This window comes from Lepidochelys olivacea (genome assembly GCF_965140295.1).
Source record: "Lepidochelys olivacea isolate rLepOli2 genome assembly, chromosome: 1".
Taxonomy (NCBI): domain Eukaryota; kingdom Metazoa; phylum Chordata; order Testudines; family Cheloniidae; genus Lepidochelys; species Lepidochelys olivacea.
In genome coordinates this window covers 47,270,330-47,285,820 of record NC_140411.1, presented here as the reverse complement: position 1 = coordinate 47,285,820, position 15,491 = coordinate 47,270,330, and the positions used below count along the sequence as shown (strand labels likewise).

At 42.1% G+C, this 15,491-nt stretch overlaps 1 protein-coding gene across 3 annotated transcripts in view; it reads right to left on the bottom strand.

Moving 5' to 3' along the window:
* The window catches only part of PAN3 (poly(A) specific ribonuclease subunit PAN3), a 121,665-nt gene that overhangs the window by 27,870 nt on the left and 78,304 nt on the right, over positions 1-15,491 (bottom strand). For all 3 annotated transcript variants that reach the window (XM_084631810.1, XM_084631809.1, XM_084631811.1), the window contains 3 exons: positions 2,643-2,890; positions 1,402-1,506; positions 200-257 (listed from right to left, as the gene is read on the bottom strand). In XM_084631810.1, the coding sequence (XP_084487936.1) occupies positions 200-257; positions 1,402-1,506; positions 2,643-2,890 (411 nt within the window). The remainder of the gene's footprint in view (positions 1-199; positions 258-1,401; positions 1,507-2,642; positions 2,891-15,491) is intronic.

Sequence of the window (15,491 nt, the reverse complement as noted above, 5' to 3'; positions counted from 1 at the left end):
CTGTTATTAACAGCTCTAGTATAATCAGACCAAGTCATACACTTCATAAAAAATTAAATTCAGGAACAGTTTTGTCAAAACATGCTGTTAATATAAATTTATTTTTAACGAAGTTAGTAGTGCTATGCGGTTGTGAGAGCAAACAAGACTTAGCTTAGAATAATCACAGACAATTATGACTAACTTTCTAGTTACTTACCAGGGATATCTGCTTGATCAATCTGAGCCATTGTTATTAAATGTCGGTTGATCAGCTCCTGAGGAACAAATTATGTAGCCTTACAGTACAGAACATAATTTAGTTTATCATCTTTGCTAAATTTACAGCATAATACCTAGGAAGGGCCAGGTTTCCATAGTAGAATAGCTAGTTGACTTTTTAGGAGAACTCACATCACCAGCTTGGAAAAATTAGGGCTTGAATCTATGGACTCTCCCCACAGGTAGAACCTGCACAAAAGGGAGGCTGCCTCAGGACTACTGCTTCTCATCAGAAGGAGGTTACAATGGAGACTTTTTTTTCTTTTTTTAAAAAAAGAAGTGTCATGTGGAAGAAAGGAGCTGTAAAAGGAGCATGAAAAAGGCAGGGGCATAATACCAAGAGACACCATAACAAGTCAGAGCAACTCCAGGGGTGCTCAGTATCCTGCCCCAGAAGGCTAACAGGTATGCTGAAAATGCTGAGGCAGTTAACTTTACAGCCAACTTCATAATACATTTAAATATACTAAAGAAATAGAACTACATACTCTGTATATAAATAAATCCACATAAAATCAACATTTTCTTGATTATACTTCCATTTCATAAAATCATAGAATAGAATCACAGAATATTCGCGTTAGAAGAGACCTCAGGAGGTCATCTAGTCCAATCCCCTGCTCAAAGCAGGACCAACACCAACTAAATCATCCCAGCCAAGGCTTTGTCAAACCAGGCCTTAAAAACCTCTAAGGATGGAGATTCCACCACCTCCCAAGGTAACCCATTCCAGTGCTTCACCACCCTCCTAGTGAAATAAACTTTCAGTTAATAAATAAATAAAATTTCAGTTAGCTGTATTCTAATCAAATTTAAAATAAAACCCCAATGCCTCACAAAATGTTTAGCATGTACAGAAATTCTAAAAGATTTACAATAATACATTTCTCTTCAAGTAAACTTTCTTGATAAAAACATATGGCATGCAGAAGGTATTACAGTTATAAGTACTTGTAATTTTGTTTTCTGTGGTACCTCTATTTCTGTAACGTGATTACATTTTTAAGTCTGGAATGAAGATAACTGTCTCAGTGGTTTTAATGTGCTTATTTCCCTTTCGTTGTTTGTGGTTGCCCAACTCTCTTTAAGAATATATTAAGATATTTGAATCATTTCTACTTCAACACTATGACAGCCTACCTGTCTGAGTTCATCTGCCATGAAGAAGGAAGGTGCATTTGCTTTTGGCTGCATATAAGCAACATGAGGTGCAGTAGGAGGGTAAATGTGATAGTTTGGAAATACCTAAAAGGGAAAAAATAAAAGATTATTTAAGACTTGTTTCCTTTAGAATTTGGAAAAATCTGATTTTGATATGTGTTTATTCTGAGCACTTTTTGACCCGCTGACTTAACAAAATCCTCAAAATGGAACATGTGCTATGAATGTACTTCTTGCATTCTCTATAATTTTCTAATGTGACATTCACAACCAATGCAACTTTAGATGATTTTTAAATCATCTAACACTAACTGTCCTTCTTTCCCATCTGTAAATGCAAGTTTCTCTTTATTTTGCAGAAATGAAAGATTATTATTCTTGGAGTTTAACAATTTTAAAAAAAATGTTTTCTTCTTGCTGTTGTGTGAAAAAGCCCACACAAATGGAAACAAGCAAAATACAGATATGTTTTCTCATATCTCTTTCAGTTATAATAATCTTAGGTGTTACTTGTAAATTTAACACTATTAAACTATTCAGACAATGTGATTTTTGAGTTGACAGTACCCTTTTAATTATCCATGAATTTTTCCTACTGTCTTTCCTTACAATTCCTCTGCTTAGTTACAACTTTTAAATTAATGGAAATTTCATCAAGAAGTCTTCTGTACATATAACATACCAGACTCAGTAAAACAAAAAAGCATATTCGGAGTGGTCATCGGAACACTTCCTCTCTAGTCAACCATTTACTAGAATTCTGCACAAAATTGTAAGTTCCAGTTTGCCTTTGAATATTACCCACATTATGCAACTATTTAGGGTCTTATGTGACTACCCTCTCCCCCATCATCACAGCATTTTAGTATCTGCATGATAACAACTCAGTAACCTACTCCTAGTTTCAATTTTTCATGAGTCCCAATACGCCCTTTTTGGGGGGGTGGTGCAGAACGTAACAGATTCAGCACAGGAGTGCAGAAATAGAACAGTCAGAAACAGCAAAGGAAAAAAACTGCCCCATAGCGCTCTCATATCACTTGAATAATACCACTCAAAATTAAGATTTGGCAAGAGAAAGTGTCCAAGTAACAGCTTCTGTGCCAAGTTGCAATAGAATACAAATTAGTAGCAAGTTTAAACATCTCTCAAACATCTTCATTTTATGAAAAAGCTCAGATATGGTCAAAAATGTTACGAGGGTATCAAAACAAACATACCATTCCTGTGAGAGGGGCTGGAGTTGTATCAGTGTAGAAATACGTTGTTCCACCCACAGTTTCCTTCTGAATCACCTGGCCAGTAGATGGAGGCTGGGAGACAGCATTAGTAACAGGAGTAGAGGCACTAGTAGGCACCATATAATTTGCTGGGTTTGGAGTATGACTTCTTCTTCTAGGAGCAGGAGATGTGTGAGGAGTAATTTTAGGGGAGTGAAGAGGAGAAGATCCTGCAGACAGTGACATTCCTTAAGAAGACAAGAAAATTTTCTTCAACAAATTTTTGCTTTGTGGAAATGTAAAGACTAACTCAAAGCTTGAAACAAAATCTACCTCATCAACTTGCTCAAGGTGAAATGAAATTTTGATAGGTGAGAAGGGCCAGGAAGCTGCAAGTTCCCTCTGCAGGAAGGCAGGGAGCAGAAAGGCATAAGCACCACTATTTCTTTATGAAGCATTAAGGGGACAAAGTAGCAGTACAGCTGGAGAAGACACATTTTTCCCAGGAAGAGGACAGACACACAACAGCCAGAATCTTTGCTTCTTTTAAAAGGAGACCAGGACAGTTGTGCTGGGGGACTGGAGAACACGTGGCCTAGATGTAGGAGGAGGAATTAAGATGGCACATGGAATACAATATGTCAACAGGGAGATGGGACTGAGAGCAGAGGAGACTTGCAAAGACAAAGAAATAACCAAGTTATTGGCATGCTTGTAGGGGCAGAACTGGTTTAGTTGTGTGCAGATAATATAGGGAATGAAAATGTGTCAATATATATTAACACTAATTTTTACACAAGGTAGTCAAGTAAACAATCAGGAAAGTTTTTCAATTTAAAGCAGTACTAAGAAATGTATATTTCTGATAATTCACAGACTGCTTATGAACTACATACTATGACGAATAAGTCCCTAAAGAAAAGTTATTCCTTTTCCTAAGGTGACCAAATAAAAAGTGATCTCTTGTTGATTGGAAAATTAATCTAATAAATATCGATATGGTAACTCTTTCCAGATTGAGAACTAGTATAGATTTGGGCTGACATTTTCAAAGCTGCCAAGGGACCTGAATGTCCAATACGCATTAAAATCCATGGTAACTGGATATCCAACAGGGTTGCCAAACTTGCCAGGCATCTGGTTTTTGACCAGAATTCCTGGTTGAAAAGGGACCCTGGTGGCTCCAGTTGGTGGCGCAGCAGGGGCCTGGGGCTAAGGCAGGCTCCCTGCCAATGGCAGCTGTGGGGGTGGCACCTGCAGGCATGATGCGCGGAGCCTACCTGTCCATCCATGCACCTAGGGGCTGCAGGGACCTGGTGGTCGCTTCCTGAGAGCCGCAGTAAGCGGCCACCAGGACCCTGCACCTCCTCCCATACCCCAACCCCCTGCCCCAGCCCGGAGTCACCTCCCACACCACAAAGCCCTCCTCCCTGGTCCCACCCCAGAGCCCACACCCCCAGCTGGAGCCCGCACCCCCTCCTACACTCCACCCCACTCGGTTCCAGCCCAGAGCCCCCTCCTTCAACCGAAACCCCTCATCCCCGGCCCCACCCCATAGCCTGCACCCCCAGCCAAAGCCCTCAACCGCACCCTAATGTCCAAGTCCTATAAACAACTTTAGAATCTCAGGGCTGATGAGCACTTTAGTGCTGCAACTGGAATAGACAGGGGCACCCTACGTTACATTCATACTTTAGTTATTGAGCAACTTCTCATTCAAGAATATTGCAGACAGAGATCTAAGATATGAATATTCCCTGTTCCCAAATATCCTTAAATTCATTAGGAATCTAAAAAAATTCATCCAAGATTAGTTTGACATTTTCAGATAGTATAGCATTTTCAGACAGCATAGGAGTGAGTGTCAGCCTACAAAAATAATTTCAGGAGTTTATTCTATTGGCCCCAACTACCTCATTTGTAAGAAAACCCCCTGGGTTACAGATAGAACATACACATCTGGGTGAGCAGGTTAGATACAAGACAGGCTGGTATTATAGTGTTCCTTTTAATATTTCTCACTTTAGGCACGCAGTTTTCCCCATCGGAAACAACTTTAACATTTTCTAATATGTCTAAAGTTAGCCTTTCCAGACTTAAATATCCTCTCTGCAAAACTGTACCATAGTACCACCTATATTTACCAATCAATATGACTAGCTACAAAAGTGAATATAGATTCTACCATGTAAAATGCAGCCAACGTCTCAATTCTGTATACCTACCAAATATGTTAATGGATATAAATGTAACTTTTGGTGACTTTGATAAAAAAAAATTAAAAGAGATGTTACGCTGTGGAATAATGTAAACTTTCTTGGTTTTGAAAATGGCTAAAATTTCATCTGAAACAAGTATATTCTGATGGTACTATTAAAGTTATTTGCTCAATTTGCACTCTAGCTTTGGTTCTAGCAAAGAATTTTTAGATAGCTCAAAAGACATGCATAATAAGTTAGGTCTATTTCTTTCTGTCAACAAAATTGGCAGATTTCCTCAGAAAGATTGACATTTCTCTTATCTTTCACAAAAACCCTGAAACAATCTTGCAACTTTCCCAAATTCCAAAACATATTTATCTTTAATACATTTTCTTATGCATTTTTCCTCCACTGCTGAGGTAAAGTCTACCAGTTCATTGTCTTTGCATCCTTTATATATAGATATATAGAAAATACAGAACCTTCATATCTGCTCTCTTGTTAAAATTAGTCTTTTAATATAATATGCCGTAATTGTTTGTTTAACCACTATTCAATCGCTCTAGTGGTTAAACAATTACTGCATATTATATTAAAAACTAATTTTAACAAGAGAGCAGATACGAAGATTCTGTATTTTCTCCCACTTTAACGTGGAGAGGAGATAATGATTTAATAGGAAACAATATACCAAGTCAAATATGGAAGGAAAGCCAATAAAATAATGGCCTACAAAATAAGAATGAATTTTATGAATTCCACTACACAATTCTTTAAACCAAGGAAAGATTAGAGTGTGTCTCTTCTATCCTATTTCAGTTATTTTATGCCATAAAATGTTTGACGATTATGTATTAATTAAAAGCATTTATTACTGAGTGATCCAAAACTATACCAAAGTAATTGCTTCAAAGAGTTTACTGAAAAAGAACTAATTGAATTAAATTATAGATTGGAAAAAGCAGCAGCCACCACTTAATGAAATAATGTCTAAGACTGCTTTATGTGGTGAAGTTTAATATAGAATATCTGTAAACAGGAAAAAAAGTTATATTGTACTGTATACCTTGCTGGTTTGGGTACAAATATAGTCTAGGGTCTGTGTTTAAAGTATGCTATGAACATCTGTTGCAAGTTTCTCAAAACCATTCTCCTGGGGCCAATAAAGCCATGTACCACCCAGCTATGGTTATAGGTATAGTTTCATCCATTTTTAAATGTTAACAAGATATATTTCCATTTGCAGTAGTCAAATAAATACATCTAATGTTTAGAAAGTTACGTTTGTTTAGCAAAGCAAAAGAGAGGAGGGAAGGGAAACAAGAGAAAGGGAGTAATATCATTATACAATTTTGTATACTGTATTATGCTTATTAGTCAAAATTTCAAATGCGCATGAAGTTCAGCCCTGCATTTAGGTTTCAGGAGTTTGGGTATCTTTTGAAGAACTTCTGACAGCTTGAAGGAATAAATTGGAGGTCAGACTATCCAGCCTGGAAACACGGAAACTCTATCATATCAAGCCCCCTTAATGTAATAGTAGTCTATTTTGCCAATGCACATGTTGAGTAAAACGATTGGAGATAGGAAGGGTTTTTTTTTAAATCAGAGTTTCTTTTTATCCTGCTGGAACAGCAGACCTGTTTGTTGCAAGAGACTTGCAACTTGCTTTTGGTTCTGTGGATGATTCCAGTAGGCTAGGAGTGTCAAATATATAGCACATTTGATGGATTTAAGGCTTGCATTGCAAATTCAAATTTTACATCATTTAAACTTTCATTTATAAAAAAAAATGTTTCCAGCCTTCAGGGTAGCAAAGAAATTCCCAATGTAAGCAATGCAACTGATGCAGTGCTGCCAATGTGAGTATGCAGACTGTCTGAACCTAGGACTCAAGGGTATGAACTCCCCTGGCCATCACTAACTTAACTGAGGTGTTTTTGTTTTTTTTTCTAAATTAAGACACTAATGTCAACAATTAGTGACATGGAAAAGAGGGTAGAAATAAAGCTTGCTGGGAAAAGCAGACACCAGGAGGTGCTGCAAGAAAGGAAATGTGGAGGTAAGAAAAGAAACAGAAAAGAGGATAGAGGAAAAAACAATGAATTATAGAAATCAGTTAGCATATCTTCCCATTGACTGACACTGACAACAACAATAAAGGCACTGAATAAGCAACAAGACAGACTGTGGAGCCTCTGTTCCCATAACTAGAACCACTGGCTTCATCACACCTATTTACAGGGTAAGCGCTCATCCATGTGATTAGGGGGGTGCACAATCTCTAAAGGTTTCATAAATGCCGTATTCTACCCTTGATCTTTACACAAACCTGCCACCAACCATAGTAAGAAAATAGTAAAGCCATTTCCATCTCCTCTATTGGAGAGTTTAAAGGTCTGAGCGCTGTGAGTGATTAACTGGTAGGAGCACCAAGATACAAGCTTTGAAGAAGCTGCTGTCAAGCTGTTTTTTTTCCATCCTCAGTGGGAGAAACAGATCTTATCTGATAATGGAGAAAGCTGGGGAGAGAGCTTCCAATTTTCATCTCTGCCCATCATCATCCTCTCATCCTCTCGCACACTATACTCAAATGCATCAGTCAGGTCTCCTGGTGAAGTAAACCATAAGTGAGAAAGAGCTTATCTGGCTTCATTATCAGTCACATTTGAAATATGATCCATGTATGCTTTGCTAACCTATACTTCTTGGTGAGAGGCACAGATTTCAGAATGTATCGACTAATGTAACTATTTGCAAACTGATCAGTGGACCACTGGAAGTCTGCAAAAGAGCTGACTGGTCACATGCTACTAACACTCCCCCTTATTTTCAGCTGCTAAATCTCTTTCCCGGTATTTATAAGTACAGTACCCACACAGGTTCCTTATGGATTTGTGAACTGGAGTGGAAGTAGGAGCTATACATCACTTGATGAGGTAGGAGTTAATATTCACACATGAAATCAAAAAGTGCCTGTTACTGTCAAACTTTCACTTCTTACATTGTTTTACATTTTCCAAGTTTCGTGGTAAATGAAGAAAAGGGAAGTGACAGGATTGAACAAAGAAAAGCCAGCACACTTAAAGCATATTCACAAATTGCTGAATTGTTGATACTAATCTAAAAAAGGCTACGACAATATTTAAATATTGTAACCATAAAATTTAACATTGACTTTTATACAAAGTACTTGATTAAAAAGCTGGAATTCTGCAAGTATTAACTCCTACACCCACAACTGCTTAGTATTAAGAGACAGGTTTCAGAGTAGCAGCCGTGTTAGTTTGTATTCGGAAAAAGAAAAGGAGTACTTGTGGCACCACTGAATGCATCCGCTAAAGTGAGCTATAGCTCACGAAAGCTCATGCTCAAATAAATTTGTTAGTCTCTAAGGTGCCACAAGTACTCCTTTTCTTTTTATTAAAAGACAGTGGAGCACAATGTTAACTTTGCACGCTAGAGCCATGAAAAGCGTGCCTTTACTGGCTTGCTTAATTGAATCTCATATTAGTAGTTGTACAAGTTTCAAAGAATTGCTACCCAAGTTACAGTAGTTCAAATTAAGAGACATTTTCTTCATTCATATTCTTGTCACAAAGCTACTTTTTTTTTTTTTTTTTAAATAGAAAGACTAATTTTATACCACAACAGTAAAAAAAAAAAAGAGCAGGCAATGAAATATTGATTTTATCTTCCTTTTGTATTACAATTCACTCCAGGCTCACATAATTCATGGGATGAATGCTTTAAAGCTCTATTGTTCGCATTTAAATATTTTCATTAAAAGCAAAGTGCCTTTTGACTTTGAGAATTCATATGGATACACTGGGACAAAAAAATGTTGGTTTTAATGTATTCTTCATTTGAGACCTGGCGCTAAAACTCCCTGAAGTCAATGGAAGTTTGTCAGTCAATGCTTGTACAATCCAGCCTTTAATTAGTACTACTTAATAATGCAGATGCAGTTTAGCTAGTCTACAACACGTGATCTTTTAAAAAGTGGTGCAATTGTTTTAAAGCACCACAAAAAGATTTTCCACCAATTTTTTTCCTCTCGTCCACAAATTTACACTGGCACTCACCATAACCACAGCCTAAAGCTAAAGAAAAACATTAGTGATGTGTCCAGCAATTGAGGCATTCACCTTCTTTTTCCAGAGATCAAACAAAAACACTGTATAAATATAAAATTGTTAAAAGCTTCACAGATATTCTAAATTACTGAATGTTATAGAAGTTTTAAAATAAAATAATTTGCAAAAGGTTTTTTCTGTATTTAAAGCTGTTGCAGCAGACATTTCTTTTTATCTTAGAGAGTTTTCCCACAGTGCCCATTACCACAGTAGCTAAATGCGTGCAAGGTAATTAGATCTGCATGCACTAGGAACCTAGTGCATTTATAGTCTTCTGCTCTTCTTCCTTTCCTGCTATGAGATGGTTTTGCTTGGAATATAAATAATTTTATTCTTTCTTTTCTTCTCCCTCACCTGTACCCTTCTGGTATGTTCGGAAAGCTCTCAAACTGTAGGGTGTGGCATCATACCTTACAGGTGGTCAAGAGAGATTAATCTGACCTCCTTTCAGAGCTCAGCCCACAGTCAAACCCCTTCAACAGAGAACACTTTCTCCTGCTGTCCCACACTGCAACTTATGTGGACATCCCTGATCTAGATAAAAGCTAGCTTGGGTAAGGCAAACTTTTTGGCCTGAGGGCCACATTGGGTTTCTGAAATTGTATGGAGGGCCGGTTAGGGGAGGCTGTGCCTCCCCAAACAGCGAGGCATGGCCCAACCCCCCGCTCCCTATCCAACTCCCCACTCCTCCCCCTCACTTCTCGCTCCCTGACAGCCCCCCTGTCCCTTGGGGACTCCTGCCCCATCCACCCCTCCCTGTTCCCTGATGGCCCCCTGCTGCCCATACAACCCCCTCCTCCTTCCTGACTGCCCCCATTCAATCACCCTGCTCCCTGCCCATCCCGCCCCCTATCCACACCACCGCCCCTGACCGTCCCGCCCCCTATCTACACCCCCGCCCCCTGACCGTCCCGCCCTGCGAACTCCCCTGCCCCTCTGTCCAACCCCCTGCTCCTTGCCTCCTTACCGTGCTGCCTGGAGCACCTGTGACTGGCGTCGCAGCTGCACCAGGACAGGCAGCCAGGCAGCACAGAGCACCGGGTTAGGCCAGGCTCTGCAGCTGCGCTGCCCCAGGAGCTTGCTGCTCTGCCACCCAGAGCATTGTGCTGGTGGAGCAGTGAGCTGAGGCTGCGGGAGGAGGGGGAACAGCGGAGGAGGGGCTGGAGGCTAACGTCCCGGGCCAGGAGCTCAGGGGCTGGGTAGGATGGTCCCGCAGGCCGGATGTGGCCTGTGGGCCATAGTTGCCTACCTCTGATCCAGATAGACCAAACAGCAGAATAGCTGCTGCACCATGGATGGCAGCATGGACTAGCTGCATGAGTTATGTACCCAGGGTCCTAGGCACGGTTGTACTCAGGAGGCAAGCCTGTACCAATGCCCCTGCAGCTACACTGCTATTGTTACTTGATCAAAGCCTAACTCAGGTACACCTATGCAAGCTGGAATCACCTCTCCTGAGTGCAGTATAAACATACCCTTAATCTTGGGCTTTGTACATTTCATTTCCTCAGAGGTGTTCAGTTGTCTTGGTAGGTCAAGGATGGAGAGACAGTTTCAACAGAACAGGCTACTGCGAGCACATCACCTCTGCGTTCCCCCTACTAGCACTGAACATGGTTCTGTTGTCAGTTCAAGGTCCCGGTTCTTACCCATTTGATGGCTTTGAAGATCACGGGTCTTGAACTGTCAACAAAACCAGATTGGAAAACAGTGGAGGAACTGGAGCACGGGGTGAGGTATTTGCAGAGCCCTGGCTCATTGAAAGGCAGGCTGCTACATTCTGCTTGAGCTGGAAGCCTCTACATTGTTTTCACCTTCAGCCCCAGAAAGAGGAAGTTGCAGAAATTTAGACTGGAGATGACAAATGCATCAATCACTGGCCAGATTCTTGTCTGAGCAACATTATTTTAAGCAAGCTAGAAGTGAAAGAAGATTTTCACAACTGATGCTATGTGGTTCATCTAGGCTTAGTGAAGAGTCAGAACAGGGCTATGAGACGTTGCACCACTTTGATGAATTGAAAAAAGCCTTCAGTGAAGGGGAGGATAACATCCTGGCTAATTCTTCAAAGCACTTCCCCTTTTTGACCAGCATCATTTTGGTCTTGTCCAGAATGAGTTTGAACCAGCTGTTCTCCACCCAGCTACTGATCTCTGACATCTTTGTGATGGCATTGGTTGCCTCCGGAAATGAGCTATACAGCCGAGTGTCATGAACATACTGGAGGCAACGGGGTCTGTGGCATATTACCAACTCTAAGTCGCCTCATGTAGACACTGAAAAGAAGGCTGGTCCAGGATATTTACTTGTGGAACTCTGCAGGGGAGAGTTTATGAAGAACAGCAGCTGCTCATCATCATTTTCTAGGTCCCACTGGGGAGGAATAACTGGAACCATTGCAGTTCAGCAGTTTTCTCCAGCTACATGCATTTTGTGGCACTACATTTCAGCATCTATGTTCAGTGATGAGCTGTCAAAATCTTAACAACTGGTTCCCTCCTCACCCCGCGAGGGGGTCGTGGCCCACCCCTGCCCCCCAGAACTCCTGTCCCATGAGGAGTGGTTCCCCTGCGCCCCCCCCCCACGGGTTACCTGCTGCGGCGTGGGCTGCCCTCCTCACGCCCCGCCACCCCAGCTCACCTCCGCTCCCCCTCCCTGGGCCTGAGCGCGAAGCCGCCGCTTGCTTCTCAGCCCTCCCAGGCTTCCCGTGCCAACAGCTGATTCGCGGGAAGCTGGGGGGGAGGGGGTCGGGGGAGGGCAGAACAGGGCGGCACATTCAGGGGAGGAGGTGGAGCAGAGGTGAGTTGAGGCCGAGCACAGGGCAGGGCGGGGTACTGCCGGTGGGTGCTCTGCACCCACCAAATTTTCCCTGTGGGTGCTCCAGCCCCGGAACACCCACGGAGTCAGAGCCTAAAGGTGCCACTTTTGGCCGGTTGTTAAATTTAGAAGCCCTTTTAGAACCGGGACAACTGGTATCCTCACGGGACAACCGGTTCTAAAAGAGCTTCTACATTTAACAACCGGTTCTAGTGAACTGGTGCGAACCGGCTCCAGCTCACCACTGCCTATGTTGAAAGCTGCAGAGATCAAGTAGTGTAGGTGCTAAGATGTAGCCTGCATCATGATGTAGTCATGAGTAGGTAACCTTGAAGCTCTATTAGTCTTGTCTCCATGGCGCACACCAGTACAGAAGTTGTGAAGCAGCCAGGAATTGACAAATGTGATCTGTTTGATTTTGGCTGTCACTACATTCTCAATGGTTTTGCTTAAAAATCAGTTGCAGAGGTTTTCTTCATCCAGTGTTGATAAAGACTGAGTAAATAAATGCAGATTTCAAGGGACATTTATACCATTTTGGGAACAAATTCTTTCAAATGTCATATATAAAATAGGTTTTTGTTTTACATTTCTTAAAGCAAGGGAAATCTCAGAATCAAAAATTTTAAAAAAAGAGAAGAATCTATTTGGTCGTCTTTTTCCATCCTCAAGGGATGAGCAAATGCAGGACTGTTCCCTACAGAATGCTTTATCCACTTTAGTGTTCAGCGATTCAAACAATGGAGACTTCTCTTTCAAAGTTTAACAGCAATCACTGCTAGTTCATTTCCTCATCCCACCTGGAACACTTTTGCTCCTAATGCCACCTCACTGAATGATCCTAATGAATTCTTCAACATTTAAATCCTTCACATACCTTTTGAAAGTTATATTCTCTTCCCCCAGACAACACATATACAACTTAGTTGCTTTTCAGCTAAGCTATACATGAAAAAACAAACATTCCCTGATTTAAAAAAGCCAGCCCATACATATTTAACTTTTGTTGCTTTTTTCTGAGTTCCCTCCAATTTGTGAGCATATTTCTTATATGACATGCCAGGGAACAGTTTGCAACATTTTAAATGAAGCTCCAACAGGGCATAAAGAGACCATTAGCAACTTAGTTTGTAACTTGTTTCTAAGTGTGCTACTCAGAAATCATTCCTTATTTTATCAATTTCACAACAGAGTTCATTTTCTGTAACTTGCTGTCCAGTATGACCTAAGACCAAGATTTTCAAAAATAGGAACCTAAAGTCAAGCTTCTATACTCTTATTCAGGCGCTTACAAAAGTGACCAAATTTTCAGAGGTGAGGAGCACCAAGCACCTCCCCTTGAATGGACAACAGGAGTTGTTGACAGATAAGCACTTTTGAAGCATCATGCCACTTAGAAATCTCAATAAGGAGGCTAGACGTCTAATGTTAGGTTCATATTTTAAAACCTTGGACTAGATCTTTTTCAGCACTGGTATCTGCTAAGTATTTATTATGGAATCCCTTTCCGAGATTTAGGCATAATCTGTGTTCATGTTCTACTCATATTTCTAATTTCTCTGCCCTCAATGCTGGTGCTTCCCCCTTCAAATATTACTAAAAGAGATGTTAAAGGAGGACCATGAAGGATCCTATAGCACCCCCACTAGACAGTTCCCAAAGCAGATGATCATTTATTGTATTTTGCTGGTCTACACTACGAGTTTATGTCGGATTTAGCAGCATTAAAACCGAATTAACCCTGCACCCGTCCACACAACGAAGCCATTTTTTCAACATAAAGGGCTCTTAAAACCGATTTCTGTACTTCTCCCCAACAAGGGGATTAGTGCTGAAATTGACATCGCCGTTTCGAATTAGGGTTAGTGTGGACGCAATTTGAAGGTATTGGCCTCTGGGAGCTATCCCACAGTGCACCATTGTGACTGCTCTGGACAGCACTCTGAACTCGGATGCACTGGCCGGGTGTACAGGAAAAGCCCCGGGAACTTTTGAATCTCATGTCCTGTGTGGCCAGGCAAGCTCATCAGGACAGGTGACCATGCAAAGCTCATCAGCACAGGTAACCATGCAGTCCCAGAATCGAAAAAGAGCTCCAGCATGGACCGAATGGGAGGTACTAGATCTGATCGCTGGACTACGCACCAAAAGACGAAATGCCAAAACATTTCAAAAAATCTCAGAGGCCATGAGGGACAGAGGCTACATCAGGGATGCAACACAGTGCCGCGTGAAACTTAAGGAGCTCAGACAAGCATACCAGAAAACCAAAGAATCAAATGGACGCTCCAGGACAGAGCCCCAGACATGCTGCTTCTATGCTGAGCTGCATGCAATTTGGGGGGAAGGGGGGGCGCTGGGGCGCCACCACTACCCCACCCCTGCCCGTGGACTCCGATGATGGGAGACCGATGATGGGGTACTCTCCGCCATGCCTGAGGGATCTTCCCTGATACCAGCCAGGCGGTGGGGGGAGGGGAAAAGCAATCATCCCAGAGAATTGGATGGGGGGAGTGGGTTAGTTTGGTTTCTGCTGCTGCACTTTAACAGGAAAACCGCAGCACTAAATGGCCAACTGAAGGGCTTTGCTTGGTATGGGAAAGGAGGGTGCTGCTGTTATGAAGGTTGCAGAAGCCAAAAGACTATGGCTTACCATGGCCGCCTGCAAGCCGAATTCTATTGCCCGGCCCTGCTTGCGTGACCTCTAACACCAAAGCTGCAGGCACTCAATATAAGATGCAAAATGTGACCTTGTACCAAAATCACATGTGCTATGTAATGTGAATAGTGTTGTTCACTGTGAAAGAGTATAGCCATTGTTCTGTAAAATGTATCTTTTTAAATACTTCACTCCCTTTTTTTCCTCCAGCAGCTGCAAGTGTTTCAAGCCGCCGTCCTCCGTCCCAAAGGCTATCTCAGATAAGGCGTCGAAAAAAAAAGCACACGCGATGAAATGTTCTCTGAGCTCATGCAGTCATCTGGCACTGACAGAGCTTTGTGGAGGGACACAATAGCAGAGTACAGGACAGTGGCCGATGAACGTGAGGAGAGGTGGCGGCAGGAAGATCAGAGGAGGCATGAGGCACCGCTGGGGCTACTGTGGAATCAAACGGACATGCTCTGGCATCTGGTGGAGGTTCATGAATGGCAGGAGGATCACAGACTGCTGCTGCAGCCCCTGCTTAACCGCCCTCTCTCCTCCCCAAGTTCCATAGCCTCCTCACCCAGATGCCCAAGAATGCGGGGGGGGGGGCACTCCGGGCACCTGACCACTTCACCCCAGTGGACAGCCCAAGCAACAGAAGGCTGTCATTCAACAAGTAGCTTTTTCCTTCCCTCCTCCCACACCCCACCTGGGCTACCTTGTGAGTTATCTCCCTATTTTTATAATCAATTGATAAAGAATACATGTTTTTTAAATGATAGTGACTATTTCCTTTGCAAGCAAGCTGTGATCGAAGGGGGAGGGCAGGTGGCTTACAGGGAATTTAGAGGCAACCAAGGGGGCGGGTTTTCATCAAGGAGAAACAAACAGAAGTGTCACACAGTACCCTGGCCAATCATGAAACTGGTTTTCAAAGCTTCTCTGATGCGCAGCGCTTCCTGCTGTGTTCTAACTGTCCTGGTGTCTGGATGCGCGTATTCAGCAGCCAGGCGATTTGCATCAACCTCCCACCCTGTCATAAAAGTCTCCC